General features: G+C 44.2%; 1 protein-coding gene across 1 annotated transcript in view; it reads right to left on the bottom strand.

Moving 5' to 3' along the window:
- MYO16 (myosin XVI) overlaps positions 1-27326 on the bottom strand; it is a 532176-nt gene that overhangs the window by 314561 nt on the left and 190289 nt on the right. Inside the window, 3 exon segments of the mRNA XM_021065905.1 lie at positions 153-278; positions 7110-7234; positions 14308-14416. Coding sequence (XP_020921564.1) covers positions 153-278; positions 7110-7234; positions 14308-14416 — 360 coding nt within the window.

Here is a 27326-nt window from a genome sequence, read left to right as displayed (position 1 = left end):
CTTCAACCACAAACATATTTGTTTGGTAAGATGATTTCATTAAGTCAAATGTAATGTTCGTGCATGATTTGAAAATAAAACAAAATTCACTGTGAAATGACACGCTGATCATAAAATGATCTCTTCCAAAGTAAATCAGGACATTATTTTACCTGGCCATACTTTGCTGCCAGGTGGAGTGGGGTCCAGTGCTGATTGTCTGTCACATTGAGGTCCCCGCCGTGCTCCAGGAGAAGAGCCACCACCTCCTTGTACCCACTGGCACTTGCCATGTGCAACTGCAACGAAGAGATAGGCTGTCACTTGAGCTAAAAAAGCAGTTAGCACTGCTTATATCGTTTACCCAGGGGTTTAAAGAGAGCCATTTCATAAAGTAGTGGATCTAAAACACAGGGACATTTTAAAATAACATACGTGTAATTCTACTTATTTGGTGCGCCTGGATGTCATCATTCTTGGGAAAAAAAGATTATGGCTTGTTTGGTATCATGTTCCTTATTACCCGGATAATGCGCACTTTCTCATGTAATTTCTAGTTCCCTCCCTCGTAGCCTTTTCTACTATAACCCGAATACTTTTAAATACAAAATATAATATCTCAGTACTTTAGCACTTCTCATCCCCAAATCATTAATGTACGGACTCGCTCTAAAATTCCAGCACTATAGGGCGATGCAAAGATAAACACGATGGCAGGACATGCTGTCATCCCAAAGCTTACACACGTAAGAGGGACAGAGACACAGGAAAGGGGGAATTGCTGCTGATAGGCTTTCGAATGAATGTGTGGCTATCATTTTAACTTTCTCCCAGGTTAGTTTCTTGATGCAAAGTGAAGTTTAGAAATGAGGCCTCTGTAACTACTAAGATGGGAGTAGTAAGTGCTAAGATGAGATGGGAGTTTGGAGGAAATTTTCAACTGTTTCCTATGGGGGAATTCCTGTTTCTAAGGCAATAGGCTTTCTTTTTAAGTAAACTGTCATCATGCTCAATTTAAATTAGGTTATTAAGTAACTCCATGATTGATTTGTAATCATGATTCAGAAGAGGAATCTATGAGGAAATGAAAAAGACAAATACTTTAAAAGTAGTTAAAATAATGCCTTTTGTCAGTTTTGTAGCATGGAATTTTGCTACTTTCGTTCCTTTTTTGGGGGGGGGGCTTTTTAGGGGCGCACTTGAGCATATGGTGATTCCCAGAATAGGGGTTGAATCGGAGCTACAGCTGCTGGCCTAGGCCACAGCCACATCTGCGACCTACACCACAGCTCACTGCAACGCCAGATCCTTAACCAACTGAGCAAGGCCAGGATCGAACCCACAACCTCATGGTTCCTCGTCGGATTCATTTCCGCCGCACCACAATGGGAACGCCTCATTCCATTTTTTAAACAAAGACAAAATTACAGTAAAGTCAAAAGGGCTTATTAAATATAAATTTTGATAAAATTCTCCAAAATGCATTTGCTTTTCTACGCTTGGACTTAATTACACTCTTCAATCTACAGTTTATGTCTTGTATGTACCTTTAACTACATTCGAACAATAAATACATTCAATCTGACTTAAGACATAAACAACTAAGGATGCTGTTTCATATCAATTTCACCACAGTTTGTTACATACAGAATTCATCTCATGAATAGTCTAGCAAACAGTCCCAAGAATGACATATCCACAGATATTTTAGAGAAATATGATGTCACATACTCAATTTCCTAAAGAACTAATCTTTCACCTTCTTCTAAACTTATTCCACATTATTGGAAGAATCAGTCAGTGATTGGCAGGTTACACCACTGTACGCAATAACATCTGGATCTCAGAAGATTTTCCCTCGTAGCATAAACCCACATGAAGAACTGGTTAGTGTCTGATACTGACAATGCCAAGTTCATAGGATCAGCCCCTTTATGAGCAGATTTGCTTTCCATGCAGCAAAGCTCTGGTTCCACCACTTAGAATTTAGCCCAACACTCACTCAGCCATCTCCTGCTCTGTTCACGAGAGAAAAACTAAAAGGAATCCTTCTTGGATCACTTAGGGGCAAAGCCACCCAAAGCATGAGCCACCCGTGACATCTAGGACAGTGGGCAAGTTTGATCCTAGGTAATCTCAGACAAGAATGAAAACACCCAACTATTTGTTTCTTAGTTGTTTCAACGTGTAGTTGATTTACAAGGTTGTGTTAGTTTCAAGGGAATAGCAGGGGCATTCAGTTGTACGTATATATTTCTTTTCAGATTATTTCCCCTTGTAGGTTATCACAGATACTGAGCAGAGTTCCCTGTGCCAGATTGCAGGTCCTTGTCGTTTACCTCTTTTCTATGTAGTAGTTGTGTGTCTGTTAATCCCATGCCTCTGATTTATCCCCCCCTTCCCCTTCGGTAACCATACGTGTGTTTTCTCTGTCTGTGGGTCTGCTCCTGTTTTGCATATAAGTTCATTAATATCATTTATGACATTGCTTTCATGGGGAATCAAAATAAAAGCATCCAACTTCGAGTCATTCCACTTTGTCACACAAGATAACAGACTATTCTAAATTCATTGTCATAAAATATCAGGAGCTGAGACCTTGACCTGACCGGCAATCAACTTCTGAGTCCTTCTGCAAGTCACTAGACCTATGGGGTACTGTTTCTTATAGAGAAATCTCGACCTGAAGTTAAAAAAAATTAAATGTCCAGTTTTTGAAATGGAACGTACTCCTGCCTTGTCCTGACCGTGGGTGGAAGACATCTGATGCCACATGCGAAGACATAAATGACATGCTGTTCTAGAACCGTGCTCTGCAGCTGCGAGAACCACAGAGGCAGCTGTTGTTTCTGGAGGCAACCAGCAGCGGCTTTGGGGACACATGGTCCTCACGGAAAGTTACTGCCCTTTGGAAATTACCTCCACGGTGACTACACAGGACACGGCATCTAGGTGGTTTCACAAACATCATGCCTAAAAGTTATAAATGGTTTCTTCTCTTCTGTACCATCCTGATTTTGCAACTGGAGAAGTTGTGGGTTAGGTCGCCTGAGGTAACAGACCCCAGAAGCAGAGCCACTGTGGGCCGAATCCACGCTTCTCTGCACACCCAGCACTCACATTTTATCTGTCTGTCTGTCTGTCTACCTATCTATCTATTATTTATTTATTTATGTTTTGCTTCCACCTGCAGCACCTGGAGGTTCCCAGGCGAGGGGTGGAATCGAAGCTATAGCTGCCAGCCTACACCACAGCCACAGCAACGCGGGATCCGAGCCGAGACTGCCACCTACGCCACTGCTCACGGCAACGCCGGATCCTCAACCCACCGAACGAGGCCAGGGATGGAACCTGCATCCTCATGGGTACTAGTGGGGTTCCTTACTGCTGAGCCACAGCGTGAACTCCAGCACTCCTGTTAACAAATAGCCAACGTGAGAGGACGTCTAGTTAGTTGAGCTGTAAGGCTGAGGCTGAAATGTGGATGCTCCTAAGGAAACTTGCATTCATCCCACTGGTGATGTGTTTAAACAGGAAAACGCTCTTCCTGCAAACCGCCCCTCCCCCCCCACACTCAGTTTGCCTTTTAAGGTTGGTGCCCAGAAGCTGTGCACTATCTACACCCTTGCTTGTTTCCGCGGCACACGACCCAGGATGGCACAGCCCTGTGTGTTAAGTGGCTTCTCATCCCAGGCCCTGACGTTTTCACCTCTAGTTGGAAGCCTGAGGTCCAGAGACCAGGATCCTCTCTCAAACCACCTCCTCCTCACTCGGGGAGTGGGCCTGGCCGTTCCCCAGAAAATCTCACTCGGTCTATCCTCACTGGGTTTTTCTGTGACAGTTTCATCTCTTTTACACACCATGTAACAGTGGGAGGCATGATGCCTAGTTGTGATGAACAGCTGACACTCCAGCTCAGCCTGTAGACAGCCTTTCTTCCGTCATCAGTAACCATGGGCAGGAACACACCAAATGCACCTTACAGAAAGGCGACCCCAAGACTGGCTGCTCGCGACGTCATCGACCCACCAGTGCACACACAAGGATCAAAGCAACTGCCATTTGCTACCTGCTGTGATCCCCACGGAAGGACTTCCTAGCCCCCCGCTCGTTGTTACTTTCCTTGTAAAAAGTCAACAGTGATCACAGCATCCGTAAGAAAACAAAATTTAGTTATTACAGCATAATTATTTGCCACATTTGTGTTCTCTGTTCAATAAAAAAAAGTCACAAGGAATGCCAAAATTGAATATGGGCAGAAATGATAGCAATTTATTGCAGCGTATTGATTCTTTCAACCACAGCTCATCTTCTTAAATATGCAGGTCCTTTTACTTAGCAGGGATGGGAGCATGAGCGCTGTTTTTATTTACTGAGATGGAAAACAAAACAAAACAACAACAATGTAAAGTTGTAATGTGTTCTGCCAAACAAAGGAAGAGAGACTCCGGTGGGGTTTTGCTATGCACTAGATATGCGTTAATTAATGTAGTTCAAGCATTAAATGAACCACTAATTAAATAGCCTATGGCAGCATGGATTCTGACGCCACCGCTCCACGTGAAGCTGCCCTGGACCAGGAGACCACCACCCTCCCCGTTCCTAAGTGTGGCAGCCAAGCCCCAACCTCCATCTGCTTGACCTCTCAGCCAGGTGTATCTGACAGTTAATGGTCCCTTCTCCTTGTCATTCTTTCTCCTCGTGGCTCCTGGGACATCTCATTCTCTTGGTTTGCCTCCCACCTGGGGGATCCCTCATCGCATCTCAATTCTGATCTCCCCCTTTTCTAAGCTCGATGGCTCAGTCCCCAAACCCTCTTTCCTCCTGTATCAAATCTGTGACTTCATCGAGGGTCAAGGTCTCCAACAGCAGGAATATGCTAGAATCCCCCAAATCGCCCCCCCCCACCCAGACATCGCCCAAATGCCAGACTCCGACATCCAACACAAACGTGGCATCTCCACGCCGACGGCTAAGAGGCACTTCCACCTTCACATTTTCCAAAATCCACCCTAATCTCTCTGCTCCGAGCACAGTCCCCAGCCGTCTCTAGCTCATTCAGTATCAACTCCATCACTCCACCTGTCCAAACCAGAAATATTCGGAGTCCCTGTGAAGTCTCCTCTCCCTCTCACACCACGTGTCCATCAGGAAATCCCAATGGATCTTCTTTTCAGGCAGACTGAAACGAGCCACCTCGCACCACCTCAGCTTCTACCACCTTGGTCTAAGTCACATCGTCTCTTGCTAGATGAGAACAAAAGCCCCCTGGCGGAACTCTCAGCTTCACCTCTGCCCTTTGATAGTCCCAGCTGATCACGGCGTTCAGTGTGAGTGGTCCTTTTAGGTCGGATCCTGTGGGGCCCATCTCCAGAACTCACCAATATACTCTCATCTCACGAAGGGTAACTGCCTCAGTCCTCACAGGCCCTCAGGAGTGACCTGGTCCTGGCTGCCTCTCCGCTCTTGTTCGCTCTGCTCTGCCACACTGGCCTCCTTGCTATTTCTCAACCACGCCACGCCTGGTCCTGACTCCGGGCCTTTGCACCGAGCACTGCCTGGCCTGGGATGCTTCCCCTTCTCACCTGCAGTGTGTGCAGACTTCTGCGGCATCTCTCAGAACCCTCCTCGTCGGTGAGACCTTACCTGTCTGTCTACCCAAAGTGTCAACTGTGTACCCAGCATCTCTATGTCTTGTTTTATTATTTCTCTTTGCATTTATTATTGTTAAGATGCTGTATATTTCGCTTACTTATCCTGTGTAATACCTGTCCCCCCCAATGAAATGTGAGTCCATGACAAGCACATGTCTGGTTTTGTTCACTATGATTTTGTTCACAGGGTGTGCTCAGTAAATAGCTCCTCGATGAACTAGTTCGAACGCTTTTCCATTTGAATGTGTCACTTCTCAATAAACGCTCGGCATGTTTTGTTTTCTGTCCTTATAGTTTCGAGTTCCATCTGCTGATAGTCTTCCGACGTCTACATTCCAAAGGCCAACATCCTGTCTAGAGAGTTCTACCTAGAAGTCTCCAGGCATTGAATCTGCACTCAATCTACAATGACTTCAGGTCTCCCAACTCTCATCCACGCACTTAAGTAGCTTTCCTCATCTGCTGCGTTCATCACATGTTTGTCCCCATGGTAGAAACTGAACGGCTTTTTCTAAAACTGGTTCCAACCACAGCTACAGATCCCACGGCTCAGAGCTGCGTCAGCCCTTCTGCTGCCCTAATTCACTTTCCTGGGACTCAACATGTTTATTCCTACAACAATCCATTTTCACCCCAGCATGTGCCCAAACCAGGCAATTTTACGCGTCAAGAGGACCAACTGTTCCTATTTTCATGATCAGACATTGCGTTTACATTAAAATTCATCAAAATTTATTGGTTATGTGCTTAATTTACTGCAACTGGAGTTCCCATCATGGTGCAGTGGAAACGAATCCGACCAGAAACCACGAGGTTGCGGGTTCGATCGCTGGCCTCGCTCGGTGGATTAAGGATCTGGCGTTGCCGTGAGCTGTGGTGTAGGTCGCAGATGCGGCTTGGACCCCGAGTTGCTGTGGCTGTGGTGTAGGCTGCCGGCTACAGCACCGATTAGACTCCTAACCTGGGAACCTCCATGTGCCGCAGGTGCGGTCCTAAAAAGACAAAAATACAAAAAAGAAAAAAAAAATTACTGCAACTGCCTAATAGCAATAAAAAAGTAATGACAGGAGTTTGCTTGAATTTAAAAATTCATTCAGAGTAACTCAGTTTCTTCTGCTTAGAATTAAATTGAAAACATTCTCCTCTAAGTTCTATCTCAACAATCACATGGACGAAAGAATGGGTGAAAACGATTCTAATTTTGTAGGAAAAACATACATAGAAGGAAGTTTTAAAGAGACTACACCAGCAGATAAACACTGGTTATCTCTGGGTGGCGGCATACGGGATTTTCGTTCTCCTCTTTGCTTATTTAAGCATTTGGCCAAATTTCTACAAGGAATTCACGTTAGCTTTACGATCAAGGACATTTTTAAAAATTACTTAAAAGTTAATGATCTCCGATTCTGTGTTCGAGAAATCAAGGTACGTCATCTCAATGCAAGCAATGCCTCCTGAGGGTGAGCAGGAACTTACCAGTGTGACGCCGTCATCATTCTTCTCGTCAATGTTTCCCCCGCAGGCTAAGAAGCGTTTGACGTCTGCTAACATACTCATTGGTCTCTGAAGCTTCATCTGGCGCAGGGAGGTCAAATCCACCCCTAGGGGAAAAGAGCCTTTCAAACAGAATTCAGAACTGTTTCTCAGCTGCTGGAGGTAAAAGTTTCGTTTTATCTTCTATTTTTCAACGTGCTCCTCTTTGAAGCCCCTCTTCCGCTTTGATTTCTCACTCAAAGCCGCTATAATTGGTTCTTTGGCCATACGGTCTTATTTCCAGCTAGAGGGGGGTCTGGAATACTTTCCCTCTTATTCTATCCCAAAGATGTGACAGGCTGCCTTAGCCATGCACGTGTTTACTAGAAATCTGCAGAGACTGCCCCAAGTATTGTAAACTACTTGCACTGAATTCGTATGAGGTGTCAAAACACCCTTTTTGTTCCCTGTGATAGCCTCATCAAAACAGTGGCTCCTGAAAGCAATACAGCATCCCGGAATAGAAAAAGGAGTTAGTGGGAAACCTGGGAGAGTCGGAATAATGCCGCAGTTTAGCTCATGGTATTGGTCAATGCCAATTTCTGAATTTGGAGGAATGGACCCCGGCTGTGGATATTCTTGATGTTAGGTGAAGCTGAGTGAAACATATCTAGGACCTATTTTCGCAACTTTCTCAGATATCTAAAGTATTTTCAAAATAGGTTTTAAGGGATGCTCCAAGAACTGACAGCCTGGCTTCACTGAGGCGGGAGACTTAGGCAGAGACGCCTCAGGTGTGCTCACCTGTACACACCTCTATCCACTACATACTTCAGCCTGAGCTTTCGTGGCAGGGTGGTGGCGGTACACTCTCCAGGGTAGCGTTTACCTCTGCATTTATGCATCCCTGTTCCTCCCATTGGTTCCTGGACACAACAGGTGTTTACTAAGGGGAACTTTTCCACCTCCTTCCACCTGAGAGGAACAGTGACAGTAACAGCTTACTGACGATGGTGACGACGACAGTGACGCTGAGAAGGCATCCGCTGTTTGCACTGAATCAGCCACTCTCATGGGTACTTCCTATCACTTATCCAATTGAGTCCTTGCCACAACCAGGAAGAGACAGCACAGAGCAGTGCGCAAAAACGCTGGAGTGATCCTGCTGGCCAAGCCTGGTCTGCAGCCAATTCTCCAGGGTGACTTTGGAAAGTTATGTCGCCTGCCTGGTCTTCTGTATCCCCCAGCACTCAGATGATAATGCATTTCCCAAAGGAACAGAGCTATAGGTAACATTTATGAGACCTGTCTACATGGCAGAGCCCAGCAAGGTCTAGACCCGCCATCACTTCCCCCTAGAGCACACCACGCCTGCCCCACTGCATCTCTCAATCTCTGCTCCTGGATGGACACTCGAGCAGAGGCGCTCAGGAGTTTCAGCGCTTCATCTGGTTTAGTGCTGACGGAGGCAGGTAATTTACCCTCTGCCTCGGTTTCTTCATCTGCAAAAGGGGACTGCCAGCTTGGTCTCCCTCGTGCTCATGGAAACAACTTGGCATGCAGCAGGCACGCAGCGAGAGGGGGCTGCCGTTATTCGTCAGACTCGGGGGATGTGGGTCACCTGCCATTCCCTTGGGGGCTTTGCTTTACAATAAGGAGGCAGGGGATATGTGAACCAGAAAAGCCAAGGGAAATGAGTGAAAGGGGAGTGCGTTTCAAGTACTCTGATCAAAGCAAACCCAATTTGGTAGAAACTTGAATGAAAAACCGCCTCGATCACACCTCAGCTTCCGAACCATCAGAAGCGATTTCAGAAGAATGAAGAGATTTCCCCAACAGGCACATTCGGGGTTTCTTCAGAACCAGCTAAAGCTGTCACTCTAGCCTTATTTTTAGGATTCGGGGATTTGACATGCGCCTTATATTTGGAAAATACTCCTTCTCGGCTGTCAGTGTTCCATTTGCATGTTAAGGAGTCGAAGAACCTGACGGTTGCTCGACTTCCAAGTTACATCATTTTAACTTTTATGATGTTGCAGTGTTTACCGAAGTGGTAGGCATGGTTTAGAGAATCATCAAACATGTAATTGAAATTGAGTGATTAAAAAAAGATTAGGGCTCGAAGACGAAAGACACAAAACAGAGGTGAGAGGTCACTCATTTCAGACTCATTCACATACAAAATTTTACAGGGAAAACAATCCATTTTTGGTCACTATTGTGAAGGTATGAAGGGGGAATATTATACCACTAGTTTAAAACTTAATTTTCAATCAAATAAGATGTGATTTTTAGATTTTTGTTATATCTTCAGGAAAAAAGCATAGGTCCACTCTTGGTACTATAATAGAATGGAAATTCCCTCACTTATCCAAATCTCTTAAGATGTTCCCAGAAAAAAATAATAATAATAAGACACCTATAGCCCATAACCAGTGGATTATAGTCGATCCTCTCTCTTTTTTTTTAAAAAAAGTTAAGTTTGGAGTTCCCGTCATGGCACAGTGGTTAACAAATCTGACCATGAATCATGAGGTTGCGGGTTCAATCCCTGGCCTTGCTCAGTGGGTTAAGGATCCGGTGTTGCCGTGAGCTGTGGTATGGGTCGCAGACGTGGCTCAGATCCTGCGTTGCTGTGGCTCTGGTGTAGGCTGGTGGCTACAGCTCCGATTAGACCCCTAGCCTGGGAATCTCCATATGCCGTGGGAGTGGCTCAAGAAAAGGCAAAAAGACAAAAAACAAAAACAGAAACAAAAAAGTTGTATTTTCATACTGTTTTCTGAAGAACATGAATATAATGCTTAGATTTATTATTTTCACAGGAATTTAGTAATGTTTTAAAATTTTAGGAGAGAAGAAATATATCATTTACCTGAAATGCACAAGTTATTACAGATGATACTATACTGTGGTCTGATTCTATTTTATTCTGTCAATAGACGCTTGTGCAAAACTGAACCTTCGCTAACACTTCAAGTCAATCTAAACCCCTATTTTACCCTTTCTTACCTCTCCTTCTTAAGGCAATATTGCTTTTGTTTCATTTTGTTTTGTTTTTCTTCTTTTTTGGCCACCCTGTGGCATATGAAGTTCCCAGGTCAAGGACCAGATCTGAGCTGCAGTTGCAACCTATGCCAAAGCTGCCGCAACACAGAATCTCTTAACTCACTGCACTGGGCTGGGGATTGAACCCGCGTCCCGGTGCTGCAGAGACTCCACAGATCCCACTGCACTGCAGCAGGAACTCCAGCAATACTTTTTTGTAACAACTGACTTTTGCTTTATTACCTTACCCATCCTGCAAGGGGGTACTCTGTGCTGCTATCATAGCTAATTTTATCATTACAATATGACATGGTTTCTGGGCCTGATTTTACCGTAGAATAGCATCTAATCTCAATTTTGGTCTCCATGACAAGCTTCCTAAGACAGCCAGCACTTGAAGGAAGCAAAAGCGTTAAGCAGGCAAATAAATAAAAGTTGTTCTCGCAAAGAGAAATAAACCAGTTTACGCCACAGGGGTGTTGTAACCCTCTGCCAAATCCGCTCCCCCATCCTGCCCGCAGGCATAACTCGGGGCTGTCCTGGGCAATCGGGATCACTCTCACCCCAACACTGAGTGATTCTGAAGGGGTTAGTGCAGCCACAGATCTTTGAATGAACTTGTTACGCAGGAGAAATTTACAAGGTCATCTGCAGGCTGACGAAGCCGGGATTTCTCTGAAAAACGCAGAGGGAAGGCTATGTCTGGAGGCAAGACGGCCAGTGTCCAAGTCTGTTCCAAACGAGAAAGACCAGGGTGTAAACGAAGGCAGTAACAGCAAGACGGGCGAGCTTCACGGATATATTAGAGAGAAGTCAAGGAAAGAGAATCTGGAAGAAGTGGTGACAATTCAACATGAGGGATTCAGAAGAAAAGCGATGTTCAGATGCTCAGATTCCTGGGCCTAAAGATAAACAGAATCATTATATAAAGGGGATGAGAGGACAGCACGAAGGTCCATATTGGACGTGTTATTTCAACCCAACTGATACTCAAGTCAAAGACGTGTATTGTCATTGTACATGCAAGGCAGAAGGTCTTGAAAGGAATCTAAGCTGCAGGAATAGCCCCAGGAGCAGGCGGGTGCGAAGGACACTAGCAAGACGGAGGAGAAGCCAGGAAGAGGGATGGAGTCACACGAAAAGATGCTCAGAGATAAAGCCTTGGGCTTCTGAATGTTTAAATGGTGCATCCGAAGGAAATTAAGGGAAGGGAGGAAAACCCTGGCAAGACCACAGCAGGAGAGGATTTTCGTGGGGAGGGTGGTCAAGGTCAGTGCATGGAACAAGAGATGAGGAAACACAGGGGCACAGAGAGGTACCCGCTGGATAGAGAACCGAGAAGGGCAGAGACAATCGCCGCAGCGACGCAGCCAGATGGGCAGAGGTGGAAGTCGAACTTCAGTGCGCTCCGGAGAGGAGATTAAGAACTCAGACGAATAAAGGTGACAGCTCCCTCTGAAAGGATGGCTTGGAAAGGAAGGAGAAAGGGCCGTTGTGATGCTATGCGGAGGGCAGAGTAAAAAGGTTTTGTTTTATTTATTTTGCAGGGACTTGGAAAAACGCACCTGTCTGTGTTTCCTCCAGTGACACCTGTCACTGGATACCTTGAGCTCACCCAGCTGTGCTCTCTTTCCTTGCTGGCTCATTTCAGAATCAATTGCTTTCCTGGAACGCCAGCTGCTTTTCCGTGCACCGGAGATCTCATATGCATCAAACACCCCATCAGAAGCCCTTGGCTGTCTCGTTTTCCAGCCCAGGAAGCCCAGGCAGTGAGCTGAGGTTAATTGCTGTCCCCCGGTGTACAGTGCTGACAGTCTAATTAGAACCTGTGACCGGTGATTTTCCATGTAATCAGCTTGCTCACGACCTGGCCTGCCTCCTGGCACACGCATCCTGATGTGACAGCAGATAAGGGCTCTGACTTGAAATTGTAGGATGCAGAGTGAGAATTCAAGGTTTGCCACTGCCGAGGCGGGAGAAGGCAGTGCCCCAAATCATAATAAAAACTCCATCTCAGAATAACAGACATTTCTAAGGATATCAGGCCAGGCTGTCACAACAGATAACTCTAAAAGTTCAGCAACAAGGGGGCACAGAGAATAAATCGAATTAGACAGTATTAACTGGAACCATGGCAGCCGATCTTGATAAGGACGGAGGGACGCGGACAGAAATGGAACCAGATTGTGAGCGAGGTGTGGATGGATGGAAGGCAGAGGCCAGCGGGACAAATGGAAAACAGAATTAAAAATTGAAGAGATATTAAATTGAATTCGTTGCAGCAAATGTGTATTTCACAAACGGACGGTGACAGCCATCGTGACAGATTTTTTTCTCCTACCCATTCAGAGCCAGGATCTCTCTCTCGTTTGTTTTCGGTTTTTTTCCTTAATCGTTGCTAAATCTGCCTCTCAAAAGACTATACGTACCTTTCTTTCTATGGGATGGTAATACTGCTCTTGCAAATACTCAATTTTTCTTATCAAACCAAACCTTTTAATGGGTTGGGAAGGTTTAGAAGTCAAGTTCATTCTTTTGCAAATAAAGATCCTTAAATTTAGGAGTTCCCGTTGTGGCTCAGTGGGTTAAGGACTCAACGTTGTCTCACTAAGGATGCGGGTGTGACCCCTGGCCTTGCTCAGTGGGTTAAGGATCCGGCAGCTGCTGTGAGATGTGACACAGGTCGCAGATGCAGCTCAAATCCCGCATGGCTGTGGCTGTGGCTGGGCCTGCAGCTGCAGCTCCAATTCAACCCCTAGCCTGGGAACTTCCATTATGCCACAGGTGCTGCCATAAAAAGAAAAAAAAAAAAAAAAGATACTTATTGTAGTTTCCAAAAAGAAAGAGATATGACTGTAGCTATTAGAAATTCCAAAGAATGAGAAGAACTGAAAAGCACCCTGCTGAGCCGGCCCAGCTAAATACGCCAGCCCAGCTCTTCACGCAAATCGCAGCTGTACACTCCAAGTGCAACTTTGCCCAAGTCCAACAGTGGACTGTGCATAATTTCGTTTGTTCCCCTTGGAAGCAATGGAATCTCTCTCTGCAACGAGTCGTGGCTGACAAGATGCCAGGCACTGTGAGGTCCCTCCCGTGGGAGCCTGAACGAGGAACAGCCGGTGGCCTCGGGCCGTGGCTTGGGGACCTTCGGAACCACTGCCCAGCTCACCTCTTCTCCAAGGAAGATGACCTCACGGAGCTTTGCTTTCAGAATTAAGGAGAGCTTTTTTCTTTTTTTTAAGAACCATGGCTGCTAAGCAGTAACGATGATTATTCTAAGCCATCCTCAGAATAAACTGTGGGTCGCGGCACTGAGGAGGAGGAGCTGAGCACAGGAACAAAGAGACAGATGTGCAGGCTGTTCCCGGAGAAGGGCAAAGCCCCGGGCACCGTGGGCCTCGGGAAAATGGTAAACTTCTTCTCTGGCAAAAGATCATACTTGAAGGGACTGGCATGCCTTTGTTGTTATTTATACCCAAACAGCAGAAAGAAGAAGAGCCAGGGGGGCATCCTTCTTTAACCTCCTAGGGGACTCCGGATTCCAAACACCTGCCACCTCGCCTGTGCTGAACTGACTCATGAAATTATACGCTCGCTCGTTCTGTGCAATTAAATGTTCTTTGTCAGCAAAGACATCTGGGACCTCGGCCTCATCTTCTCAGGCTGGCACCTTCTGACAAGGTTTGAGTTTCCAAGTGTCCCCAAGAATGGAGGCCAGGATGCTGTACAAACTGTCCTTGACTTTAGCCCTCGCTTCCCTGCAGGTGCCTCTCAGGAGGCCCAGCGCTCCCAAGCGAGTACGCTTTGCATGACCTGAGCTATGCATGACCTTGAGCTCGTTAACTCAAAATTCAATTGTGCTGGTTCACTTCCCTTCCCCTCCCAGTGGAGAATAGCTCATAATTACAAACCCCGTCCCGCTAATTATGGACTTTGGATGCCTGTTAAAATGTCCCGTCATTGTGGTCTCTGGCTTTCTGCTGGCTTGCAGAACTGCACTGACGAAACGGAAAATGCTGTACAGGACGAGCCCTCATTCACACGCTTGAGGGAAACAACAGCCATCCGAAATCATGGAAGCGCACCGAAAAATAGACACACGTATAATTCTACGATCCTGTCTCTTCACCTACGGTTACTCAAAGCATCCGCCTACCGTTTTCATCCAAGTAGGTCAATAGGATAGAGCTTGACTCTGTCCCTTCCATGGCATAATCCAGCGGGGTGTTTCCATTGACATCCTGGAGAAGGACGTTGGCTCCAGCCTGCAGGTGAACAAGAACAAATGCATCTTTCTATACTGTTGACATAGAAAGCAGATCAAAACTTGCATTTCCATCTCACTCAGAAAAGTTGACTTGAGGCACATCTGGCAGGATCAGTGGGAAAGGGGAATTTTTTTTTTAAGACAAATGTATTAGATGCTCTACGAGGAATGCTGGTGGTCTAAAAAGGTTCCACGGACCCTTACAAGACACCAGCCCCAGCTCCTTCTCCCCTCCCTGCTTGCCAAACCCCAAATATTCAATCCCTGGGTATAAACCTTATACACCGCTAGGCTGGCTCCCCTACACCTGCTTGGTTGTCCTAACACGACAGAAGGGCCCCCAGCCTTTGGTCTGAATGGAGAACTCCGGTGTGAACTTGGACTCAAGTTCCCCAAACCATCCCGTTAACTCTTCCAAGGTCCGTGCTCGCCACAGAAGCTCATCAAAGAGCTGGCCTCACTGCAATTGTTTTCACAAAACCTGGAGCACGTGGCTTCTGGCTGGTTTTTCTCTTTTCAGAAATGGTTTTCTAACAAAAAAATCTGAAACTGTAGACATGAACGGATGGAATATATATTAAATGGGGCTCTCACACAACTTTTAGCAGCAAAGGGTGCCCCATCCAGCACCTCCGAACCCTCCTGCCCGGCTCTTTGCCCATCCCAGCCTAAGTGCTAGGACAGGGGTGCACTTTCACTCTTTCAAAAGCGGTCACTGCGACGGGCACCCCTGCTCTGCATTCTTAAATAAGCCCCATAAACTTTATCAGGCAAGACTTCCCACATGCCTCCCAGGACCACATCACTGAACTCAGACCAAACAGATGGAAGTTTCACCTCCTTCTTCTTCCTGAATAGGAGTCTGCGTTGTGTGTGTATATGTGTGCATATACACACTTATATGTATCGTGCATATACACACATATGCATGTATGTACGTGTGCCTGGGTGCGTGTGCTTTCCTATGCCTTAGCAAGTCTGCACAGGTTTTCCAGAGGTCTGCTCTACGACACTGTAAAAAGGAAATAGAAGGATAGATCAGAGCTGTGAAACACTCCACGTTCTTAACGTTTGCCCGCCACACAGCTATGCTCCTTACCTCGGCATCAGAGTGAAGCCCGTTATATTGCCTATAACCATATTAAAATAGTCTCTGATTTGAACTGCGCACGTTATCTAGTTCAGTTTCTCACCTACCCAAGGAAAACGTCATGTTAAGGTCCTAAAAACTGCCTCCTATTTCTTGGTGCATTTCCTTTCATTTCAGTTATTCAGAGTTTGAAAGGAAGTTACTTGAGACCACGGTCTTCAGGAGACTTGGCTCATGGTCCCTTTCCTTTAGTCTCCAACCCGGAGAACGAGGCTGTGTTCGCCTCTCCAGGCTCCAGTGGGTAAAGAATCAAGACGCAACTACAGGATGTGTCCTGACTGATTTCGATACCAATAGATGGGAGATAAGCAAGTCATTCCTTTTCCCCATTGCGTAAATGTTTCAAGCAGAATCTTATCTACGTCAAACATCTAACTGGATGCCAGACGACAATGACGATAATGAAGAGTCACACGTTATCAGTAACAGCAAAACTAAATAGCAGAACAACGTGGTACCCAGGGAAGCATGGGCTTGGGAAACATAGTCTCTATTCTTTTAAGAAGTAATGAGGATTTTTCGAAGAGAGCCTGAAATTTAAAATGGTGCTGAATATTTTAGTTGGGTTCACTCATTGAAATTTCAACCCATGAATCACCCACTGGTCTGCAGAGCTGAATGCCCAGGGGTCATTGTGCATGTAGACCGGCCAGGGCATCAGGAAGCTCCTCATTGCAGATGACATCTTATTCCTCTTTATGTCCCCAACTGTGCCTGGCACACATCAGGCCCTAAAAACAATTTACGGAAACAAATTGGAAAATGAGTAGCTAAACTCTGAACTTAAACTAATCAATAAAAACTGAGGCAAACGATGATGAATTTTGTGGTAATTATTTTTCACTAGATTGTCTGACATTTATTTTTCAGAGTGTATTCATAAAAGAACCAAATCATACCATGCATAGTCAAGTTCCCTTCTCTCTCTCGTGAGCGGTGGCAACTGTGGAAGAATTTTTCTCCTTCCTTCCTTCCTTCCTTCTTCCTTCTTCCTCTCCTTCTTTCTCCTTGCTTCATCCCTTCCTCCTTTCCTTCCCCCTCTGTCCCTCTATTCTGTCTCTCCTTCCTTCCTTCCTTCTCCCGTTGCCTCTGAACACGGGTGAGACCTCCCGACGTGTGGTGGTTCTGCCCCGACCCTCTACGGTCTGGACTTGGTAGGCGTCCCTAGAAGAGCGGATTCATAGGCAAGAAAACATATGTCCTAAATGAGCCCCTGAACGAGCTGTATTTCTTGCATTAGGATCCTGAAATTGGACCCGCATAGCTAACAAGCCCCATGGAGAAGATGTATGGCTGATGAAGTTCCTTCTTCTGACTAACTCAGAAGCTAAGTGCATTACTGCTGTTGGCAGGTCCCTCTGCAACGGAGGCACTCAGGACTAGAAAGCCAAAGTCTGAGGCAGGTTCTTCAGTTGGGTTTGAAGAAAATCAGCCACATTCTGATGGGTTCCATCAGGCAAGCAAAGCAATCAGTGTTATGTAGCAAAATCAAGCTCTGCAAATGCTCTTGCGGTTGAGGACGGAATGGCACCTGTTGGCAGCCCTGAGTGCGTGTCCTCTCTCCTTATTCAAACTGGAGGACCACCCACCTCCAGTTTGTCCTAGACTGTTCCTGGAATATTGGAAACGGAGCTCAAATCTATCACTCCCCTCAAGGAGGAATCTTATTTACTGCAGGTCGGATGACATATGAACAAATAAATGCGCATTTCCTGTAAATAAACATTTCATTAGTGTACATTAGGTAGCAATTTAAGTCAAAGAATACACTTGTCGACTGGACTGTTTCATTTACTAATAGTTCTCTAGCCCACGGATACTGCAATTTTAATAAGTCCTTGATGGTATTCTAACAAATACTACTCTTCATATGCAAATAGTTTTGGTCACTTTTTATCTTGATGGAATTTAAAGTTGACACGAAGTTGCAAGAGTGGTACAAACAGCTCCTGTAAACCTGTTAGGGACTGAACTGCATCCCCCTAAAGGAACCGCTGAGGTCCCACCCTGCTACCTGTGACTGTGACCTTATTGGAAAGATGCTGGGGTCATTAGAGGGTAATGCAAAGGACAGGCATCTTCATGAGAAGAGGGGCATCTATGATGAGGGCCACTGGAGACACAGGCAGATGGAAGGGAGACAGCTGTGTGAGGCAGAGGCAGAGATGGGAGGGATACCACAAGAGCCAGGGGGTACCTGGGCCCCCAGGAGCTGGAGGAGACATGGAAGGACCCTCTCCTGGAGGCTTCAGGGGAAGCACAGCCCTGCCAGCACCTTGATCTTGGACTTCTGGCCTCCAGAACTGCAGACAAGTTTTTTGAAGCTACCCCGTTTGTAGAATTGTACTATGGCAACCCTAAGAAATGAATACTCTTCCCTTTACCAAAATTCACCCATTATTTATGCTTTCCCCCTATTTTTGCTTTCTCTTTGTCTCCTTCATTTGTCCTGAATCCCTTAAAAGAGAGTCATAGGCACCAGGCGCCTTTAGCCCTAAGTCTTTTAGAATATATTTCATAAAAATAAGGATTATTCTCTTGCATCAATATTATCAAAATCAGAATGTTTGGCATCACTAAATTCTATGACCTACACCACAATCCATGTCCGAGTTCCATGCATTTCTCCAATGGCATCCTTGATCTATCAGCCCTTGGCTCAGGGTGGGATTCGGGGTCAACCAGGGCATTTTGTTTTCCTTTTGCTTTGGCCTCCTTCCATTTGCAACAGTTCTCCTCTCGTGCATCCTTACGATGAGATGTTTGGCAGGCAAACCACAGAGAGATGCTGTGTTCTTCCCATGGTATCATATCAGAAGATGCCTGATGTTGGGACCTTGATCCCAGCACTAATGAAGTTAACTTTGATCACTTGGTTGAACAATGTTTTTACATCACTGTAAAACTGTAGCTAAGGACTCATGAATTCATACTGACATCAAGAAGCAAGGGAATCCCTGACTCTAGGGGAGAAGAGAGCCCACCACTACAATAGAAAGCCAACTAATAAATGCAGCAGGAATGCTAAGGTTAAGATTTAGAATTCACCATAGTAAAAATTAATCCAGGCGAAAGTCACCAGAAGTACTGGAAATACCAAAGTTTGGGCAAAACTTTGATGAGGAATAGAATATGTATATAGTCCTCAAAAATTCCATTTAATATCTCATTTAAATAAAAAATTCTGGCATCAAACGTCATAGGAGAGATAGAAAAATTCTGTGAGCGGATATTTTGAGCTCTTGAATTGCAGAGTTTCTCTTCTTAGAATAGAAAATGTTGTATCCATGTGCTAGTAGCATCTGGTAGTTTTGGTTTTGGTTTGGTTTGGTTTGGTTGTTCCCACGGCATGTGGAAGTTCCTGGGCCAGGGAACAAACCCATACCACACCAGTGACATGAGCCACTGCAGTGACAATGCTGGATCCTTATCCCACTGTGCCACAGCAGGAACTCCCAGGAGAAGGTTGTTTTAATCATAGTTTTTGAGTTGTCACTTAAAAATCTCCAATAGGAGTTCCACTTGTGATACAGTGGAAATGAATCCAACTAGTATCCATGAGGATGCAGGTTCAATTCCTGGCCTCAATCAGTGGGTTGGGGATCCAGCATTGCCATGAGCTGTAGTTAGGTAGCAGACACAGCTCAGATCCTATGTTGTTGTGGCCGTGGTATAGGCTGGCAGCTGTAGCTCTGATTCAACCCCTAACCTGGGAATTTCCATATACCATGGGTGAGGCCCTAAAAAGTACACACATGCACAAACAAACAAACTTCCAATAAAAAAATCTCTAGGACCAGACGGCGTCACAGGTGAATTCTACCAAACATTCAGAGAAGAGTGAATGTCTATCCTTCTGAAACTCTTCCAAAAAAAATTGCTGAGGGAGAAAAATTCTCAAATTCATTCTATGAGGCCACCATCACCCTCATATCAAAATCGGACAAAGATAACACACAAAGAAAGAAAATTATAGGCCAATAATACCACTGATAAACATAGATACAAAAATCCTCAAAAAATACTAGCAAACCAATTCCAACAATACATTAAAAGGATCACATGCCATGACCACACGGGATTTATCCCAGTGATGCAAGGATTTTTCAATTTCTGCAAGTGTGATATAACATTAACAGATTAAAGAAGAAAAACCAGATGATCAAATCAATAGATGCAGAAAAAGATTCTGACAAGATCCAACACTCATTTCTGGTATAAAAACCCTCCAGAAAGTGGGCATGGAGGAAACCTACCTCAACATAATAAACGACATACAGAGTTCCCATCATGGCTTAGTGGTTAACGAATCTGACTAGGAACCATGAGGTTGCAGGTTTGATCCCTGGCCTTATTTGGTGAGTTAAGGATCCAGCACTGCCATGAGCTGTGGTGTAGGTCACAGACATAGCTCGGATCTGGCACTGCTGTGGCTCTGGTGTAGGCTGGCGGATACAGCTCCGATTGGACCCCTAGCCTGGGAGCCTCCATATGTTGCGGGTGTGGCCCTAGAAAAGGCAAAAAGACAAAAAAAAAAAAACCATAATAAACGACATAAATGACAAACCCACAGCTAACATCATTATCATTGGTAGAAAACTGAAAGAATTTCTCCTAAGATCAGGAACAAGACAAGGATGTCCACTCTCACTGCTTTTATTCAACATCATTTTGGAAGTCCTAGCCACAGCAATAAGAAAGAAAAAGAAATGAAGTGAATCCAAATTGGAAAAGAAGAAGTAAAATTGTCACTGTTTGCAGGTGACATGACATTCTACATTGAAAATCCTAAAAATGCTACAAGAAAACTGCTGGAACTCATCAATGAATTCAGTAAAGTTGCAGAATAAAAAATTAAAACACAAAAATCTTTTGCATTTCTATACACTAAAAATGAAGGGTAAGGAAGAGAAATTAAGGAAACAATCCCATTTACCATTACATCAAAAAGAATAAAATATCTAAGAATAAACTGGCCTAAGAAGGCAAAGACCTGTACTCTGAAAACTATAAGATGCTGTAGAAAGAAACTGAAGAGGACACAAAGAGATGGCACGATATGCCATGTTCTTGGATTGGAAGGATGAATATTGTCCAAATGACTATGCTACCCAATGCAATTTACATATTCAATGAAGTCCCTATTAAATTACCAATGGCATTTTTCATAGAACTAAAATTTGTGTGGAAACACAAAAGACCCCCAAGCAGCCAAAGCAATCCTGAGAAAGAGAAACAGAGCTGGAAGAATCAGGCTCCTAGATGTCAGACTATACTAGAAAGCTACAGTCAGCAAAACAGTATGGTACTGGCACAAAAATAGAAATATTGATCAGTGGAACAGGATAGAAAGCTCTGAAATAAATCCAAACACCTACAGTCAACTAATTTATGACAAAGTGGGCAATAATATACAATGGAGAAAAGACAATCTCTTCAATAAGCGGTGCTGGGAAAACTGGACAGCTACATGTAAAAGAGTGAAATTAGAACACTCGCTAACACCATACACACAAAAATAAACTCAAAAGGGATTAAAGACCTAAATGTAAGACTGATACTATAAAACTCTTAGAGGAAAACATAGGCAGAACACTCTCTGACATAAACCGCAGCAGTATCTTTTTGGATCCACCTCCTAGAGAAATGAACATAAAAACAAAAACAAGCAAATGGGACCTAATTCAACTTAAAAGTTTTTGCATGACAATGGAAGCCATAAACAAAACAAAAAGACAACCCATGGAATGGGAGAAAATACTTGCAAATGAAGCAAATAACAAGGCTTAATCTCCGAAATATACAAACAACTCATGCAGCTCAACATCAAAAACAAACAAACAACTCAATCAAAAAATGGGCAGAAGAATAATAGACATTCCTCCAAAGAAGACATACAGATGGCAAAAAAACACATCAAGAGATGCTCAATATTGCTAACTCTTATTAGAGAAATGCAAATCAAAACTACAATGAGATACCATCATACACCAGTCAGAATGGCCACCATCAGAAAGTCTATCAACACAAATGCTGGAGAGGGTGCGGAGGAAAGGGAACCCTCCTACACCAGGGTGGAAGGTGGGGGGAGTTCAAGGGAAAACCACCTAATACTGCCCTTCAGTTTTCAGAGTGGAGCCAACTCTTAGTCTTTAGTGTATATGACAGTTATCTCTTGTATAAGCCTATATTGTACCCAGCCCAGGGCTTGACCTGCAACAGGCACACAACAAATAGCAGCTCTCCTAATAAAGTAACTGCAGGAGAAAGAATATCTTATGAAACTTAAGACATTTGCAAATATAACCATTAAATCACTCATCCTTCTCTGTCAGCACAGTTTTTAGATAGGCTTAAGAATTAAAATCCTGAAAAGAGGGGGACAGAATGAAAAAGTCGGGAAGACAGAGGCCATTCAACCCAGAGCTCTTTGAAATACTGAAGACAGTAAGTCTGGCTGGGCAACTTCTCTGCACCCCCCCCCTTCCAGCAGTTTTATCATATTGGACAAAAACAGCAAAGAGGAAGTAAGATAATTTTATTCAGAGGCAAGAAATACTTAAACAATGTCATTCCCAGAATACAAAGCCTCGACAATGTTAAAATTTTCAAGTGCAGTATTTCCAGCAAGCCAGGACAAATACCAGAATGCTCTCTAATATTACTGTTATTGAGAAAAAGGAAACCCACCCTGAGATACAAAAGAGAACCTTTTATAAATCCATATATTTCTGTTTCTTAAAAACTGCCCAGATGTAACAAAACACATTTATGAAAGATTAAATGGAAACATGCAGTTTCTTCAGAAGGAGATCTCCAAAAAAAAATGTGTCTATTTGTTTATTTCCAGGTGATTTACCACTTAGGTTTTTGAAAGTCTGTCTTCCAGCCAGCGACCAGGAAAGCACTACAGCTTTCTCCATTGCTTACAACCAATTATAGGAGGAGAATGAAAAGACAAATTTCTCACAATTTTGACCTGTGTCTTCAAGGACAAACTCCAAAGATCTTTGAACTTCAAACAACTCAGAACAAAGATAGCAGACTGTTTTTTTTTTTTTTCTTAATTAGAAGACAAGCAAACCCATCAGTGTCCCCCCCAAAATCAGGAAGACAAAGGAGAGCAGCTAATGACCCAAAAGGGCAACTGGATGCAATCAAAAAGGACAGAAGCATATATTTTTCTTTAGTACCTGCATACTCTGTTCCACTGTTTACTCTTTACTATTGCTGAATCAGACAACAGGCAAAAATGGCATTTTATTCTAAATTATTCAAACACTTAAATCTGGCTATCCCAAGTTCTTGAATCACAATCTCTTTCCCCAAACCTCAGATGAGACATCAGAGTGGAAAGCCCTGGGACAGTCAGAGAGAGGCTGTCAGGTAGAGTGTGCACCAGCAGCACACTGTAACAGAGTGAATTTCTTTTTCTTTTTCAGCTACACCCATGGCATATGGAAGTTCCTGGGCCAGGGATCAAATCCAAGCCACAGCTACAACCTACACCACAGCTGGAGCAACATAGACTCCTTAACCCACTGGACCATAGCAGGAACTCTAGAGTGAATTACCTTTGATGACCTCCAGTGAATGGGGCTGAGAAGGACGGACCCCTTGTCTTGGGACAGGCTGCCCTTCCTGTTCTTGGGTTAGACCAGCCTGAGGTTCTGTGAGCAGCTCCGTCTGAGATAATGAACACTTAGGCAACTGAAGCAGAAAATTCATGCCTCTCTGGTCTCAAGCAGAGACTGCCCCTCCAGTTTCCACTGTTCAAGCAGAGAGAGAAAACTAGAAGCACATAATATTCTTTTAGATTCTAGATTTTGGGAGGGGGAGGTAGCTAAGCTAAGAAGTGATACCATCAGGGAATCCATTTATTCAGTAAGGAACTACATATTAATGCTAATTATGATTAAAGCATACTTTGAGATTTTTAACGATCGCAACTTTTTATGGTAATAAAAAAATTAAAACCTGTATTACAAGCATTTAAAATTTTATAACAGTTGAAATTATACTGGAATGCATTTTTACAGCTCCCTCTGTAAACATCCTCAAGTCAGTAATTATTACTTTGGGAGCACATAAATATTTATGTACTGCCACCATGCTAAGTAACACACCATGCCAAGAAAATAAAACATGTAAGAAAGAAAAGGTAATTGTAAAATTCCAAGAAACTACAGTGTAAAGACCCTTAAGTCACACTAAGGAAATCTCAGCGAAGTAAGTCAGAGAAAGACAAATACCATACACTCTCACTTACATGCAGAACCTCATTAAAGTGGTACAAAAGAACTAATCTATAAAATAGAACCAAAGCACAGATTTCAAAACCAGCGGTTACCATCGGGGAAACTGTTGGGGGGAGGGAGGAATTGGGAGGGTTGGAAGAATATATACCGACTACTCTACATAATAGATGATTAAGAGAGCCCAGGAAAATCCATTCAACAGTTTGTAATAATCTATATGGGAAAAGGGAACGGATATGTTTATATGTACGACTGAGTCACTCTGCTGTACACCTGAAACTAACACAACATTGCAGGTCAGCTGTACGCCAGCAAATGTTTAAAAAAAGGAATCTCTATAAGGGTCTGACGGAAGTCTGAGATCATGATAAGGGGAGGATGGACACATGGGCAGAAGGGACGCCCCCAAAGGGGGTTGGGAGTGTTAAACCACAGCCGAATCCACATCTTCCAGGCCAGGAATGAAAAACCAGGGTGTAGCCACAGAACTGTAGTTATTGAACATGAAATCAATTTAAAAACCAAAGGCACAAAATAGGTGTAAAACGGTAGTTATTTAGCACAAAATAGATGTAAAAATCAGAGGCACAAAATAGATTTTAAAAATGTAGTTATTTAACACAAAATAGATTTAAAAAGCAGTTATTTAAAAAGAAATAGAAGAGTTGAAACTGGTTCTGTCCAGGAAGAAAAATTCAAAGGGAAGCCCAAGAGGAGAGGCTGAGCTTTAAGGGCTACCAACAAGCCTCGGGAAACTCTCTGGCCTTTAAAAACACGGGAGTGCATAAGAGATAAAAATCGGATGCCAACAAAAGTGGCATGCATAAAAGCAGGTCATGAGAGACTTATTGCCCTGTCATGAAATGATGTAATTACAGTATCGTGAAAACAGAAAAAGCAGTGGAAATTTGTGGAAAACGTCAAAACTAGGGGAATACTTAAGGACATTTACCTGATGCAACTGCATATCTTTAAAGCCATGTTGTAGACGACAATTTTAAGGGCTGGAAAAGTACAGAAAATGTGTCTAAAAAGATAACCTACCAAGACATGTATGTGGTATAAGATAAATGGGCATCTTTCAATTTTCTGCAGTAAACATGTGTGATATTTATACTGAGAAAAAGTTTTTTCAAAATAAACAATGAACAAAACTGAAACAAGGTGAACACCCATGACCGTTCCCTTGGATCCTTGGCAAGTTTCAAATCCACCAAATTCAAAGGTTAAGGAGTAAAACTTTAGTAACGATGACTGGGTCAGCTGGCTTGAGTTTCATTTGAATCAATGAACAGCCAGAATATATCTCAAGGCCAACCCTCCCATTAAAAGACACGGTTTTGCCAGCAAGCCTGAAAGTTCAGGAAAGAAACCCTGGGTTCCGAGGTCGTAAAGCGCCGGTGCGGTTAGGGAAAGTTCCTGTCGAGTCTTCTGCAAATGCCACGTTGCTACCCATGCCCTCCTGGGTGAGGTTCCGGGGGGACCACACAGCACCTCCTAAGTATCAGTGACTACGGTCTTTTATGAAGAGTCAGTACCTTCCCGCCTCCAACATTCATATAATTATTCTCCAACACCCATCAGTTTACTCTGCTTTTTAAAAAGCTAATGTCCCCAACCTGAACACTTCAGATCTGCCTTTCTGCTCTGAGAAAACAGAGCCTTTGCAGGTCTGTTTACCAGCAAACTGAAAATATAGGCCTTTGATCATTTCCGGACCTTAGTGTTTCGTGCTGCTGGCTCCATGTTTATCTCCAGTGCTTTCTGATGCCGGCGCCCCTCTCTTTTTCCCTCTTTAGCCTAGAATATCCCACCAGAGTTTCAACATTCCGCACTATAATACTTGGGTATGAAAACGAGGGCAACTACCTAAACTTTAATATTTTTTCACCTCTGACCTAGGGAGCCAAAGTTCCCAGGTTTGCTCGTCCGTGTTTGAAAGACTAGCTCCTCTGGCCTTCCTGTACATCTCCCATTGCCACGAGGAAACTCTCAAGGCATTTTTTCTTTCTTTTTTTTTTTTTTTTGCTCCCTTGACTTTCATGACAATAGAAGCTTCTGGTTCACCTTCTAAATCTGGCTTTTCTTTCTCAGTTGCCTTTGCCGCCTCCTGTTTCGCTAAGCATCTTTAATCACTTTCCTTTGGATGCTCTCTCAAATGTTCCTTCTCTTTTTCAGACTTGGCACTTTCATGGGTTGATCAGATTTATTCGAGGGCATCTGTTCCCCTGTGTATGCCAATAAGACCTTCCTCTCTCTGCTGAGTTCCAGGACCAACGGCCTCCTAGGCGTCTCCAGGTGGACAGCATCCACGCGTCTTGACCTTGTGCACGGTTCGTCACGTGGGACGATGTCTGCCCTGGTGTCTGCTTCCTTCATAAATTGCACCACCCTCCCCATCTCCCCAAATCAGAGAGCTGGGAGTCGTTCTACAATCTCCATTCCCTTCTTTATCTCCTACATCTAAAACACCAGCGTCATTACTGACTCCACCTTCAAAACACATCATCAACATCTCCTTGATTTCCACCGCAGCCTCCCTAAGAACACATCGCTGCTGAGGGCGTAATGCCACCTTCTCCCAAAGGCAGCGCCTCCAGCTAGATACCCTTTCAATCTTCCTCCACGGCTGCTGGGGCCTCTTAGACAAGGTCAGGCACTCCCTCTGAGAGCTGCCCTCGTACCTTGACTGGCCCCTCGCAGGCCGCGTGGAAGGCTAAGATTTGATGCATAATGTGTACCCAAGTATTATATATAAATGCATTAATGATTACACACTGAGAAGGAGCCTTTAAGCTCGATTTGGGCTCTCCCTGCTATTCTCAGGAGCAAGCCCAGCACCTGGCACACACCAGACCCTCAAATAAAGACGACGTTAAAAGAATGAATGACTCAATCCACCAATGCTCATCATAAGGTAACAAGAGACATTTTTGAAAATAGTGTTTCCGTTGTTACCCTGAGTTTTAAAAGAAAATGCGTGGCTTATAACTTAGCAAGGAATAATTTCTTGTTCTAAAGTATTCATTGGGATTTATTTTAACTCAGAGAACAGCGTCTGTGACAAGCAGGTTCATTTGACTGCCACGGGGAAAATTCACCGCCTCGGGACGCAAAGCCCACTGCAGAGCAGATCTGCCCACGTTGTTCTGCCAGGTGAAGAGGTGGGTTCCTCTGACCCAGCCTCTGACCCCTGCCATCCCCAGGGTAGTTCAAAGAGCTCTTTAAATGACAATGGGCCAAGATCCCTGCCAGATTCTAGAACCCCATAATCCTATTCTATGTCTTTGAGGTCCCCTTTTGTATTTCAGTGTCTGCAGCTCAGATGAAGAGGCAGAAGTGGGATAAATAGTACATGGCAAAGACGCTACCTTCAAGGTGTTGCCAGTTGACTGGAAGTGTAATGAAATCCCCATCAGCACCAACCAGCACAAGGAAGATGGCAGATATGGAGATGAGGACAGACTCCGAAACAGACAAACCCCACCCCAGACACGTCA

This window comes from Sus scrofa, chromosome 11 (genome assembly GCF_000003025.6).
Source record: "Sus scrofa isolate TJ Tabasco breed Duroc chromosome 11, Sscrofa11.1, whole genome shotgun sequence".
Taxonomy (NCBI): domain Eukaryota; kingdom Metazoa; phylum Chordata; class Mammalia; order Artiodactyla; family Suidae; genus Sus; species Sus scrofa.
Note: the sequence above shows the minus strand (reverse complement) of the source record. Positions and strands in the feature narration are given on the sequence as shown.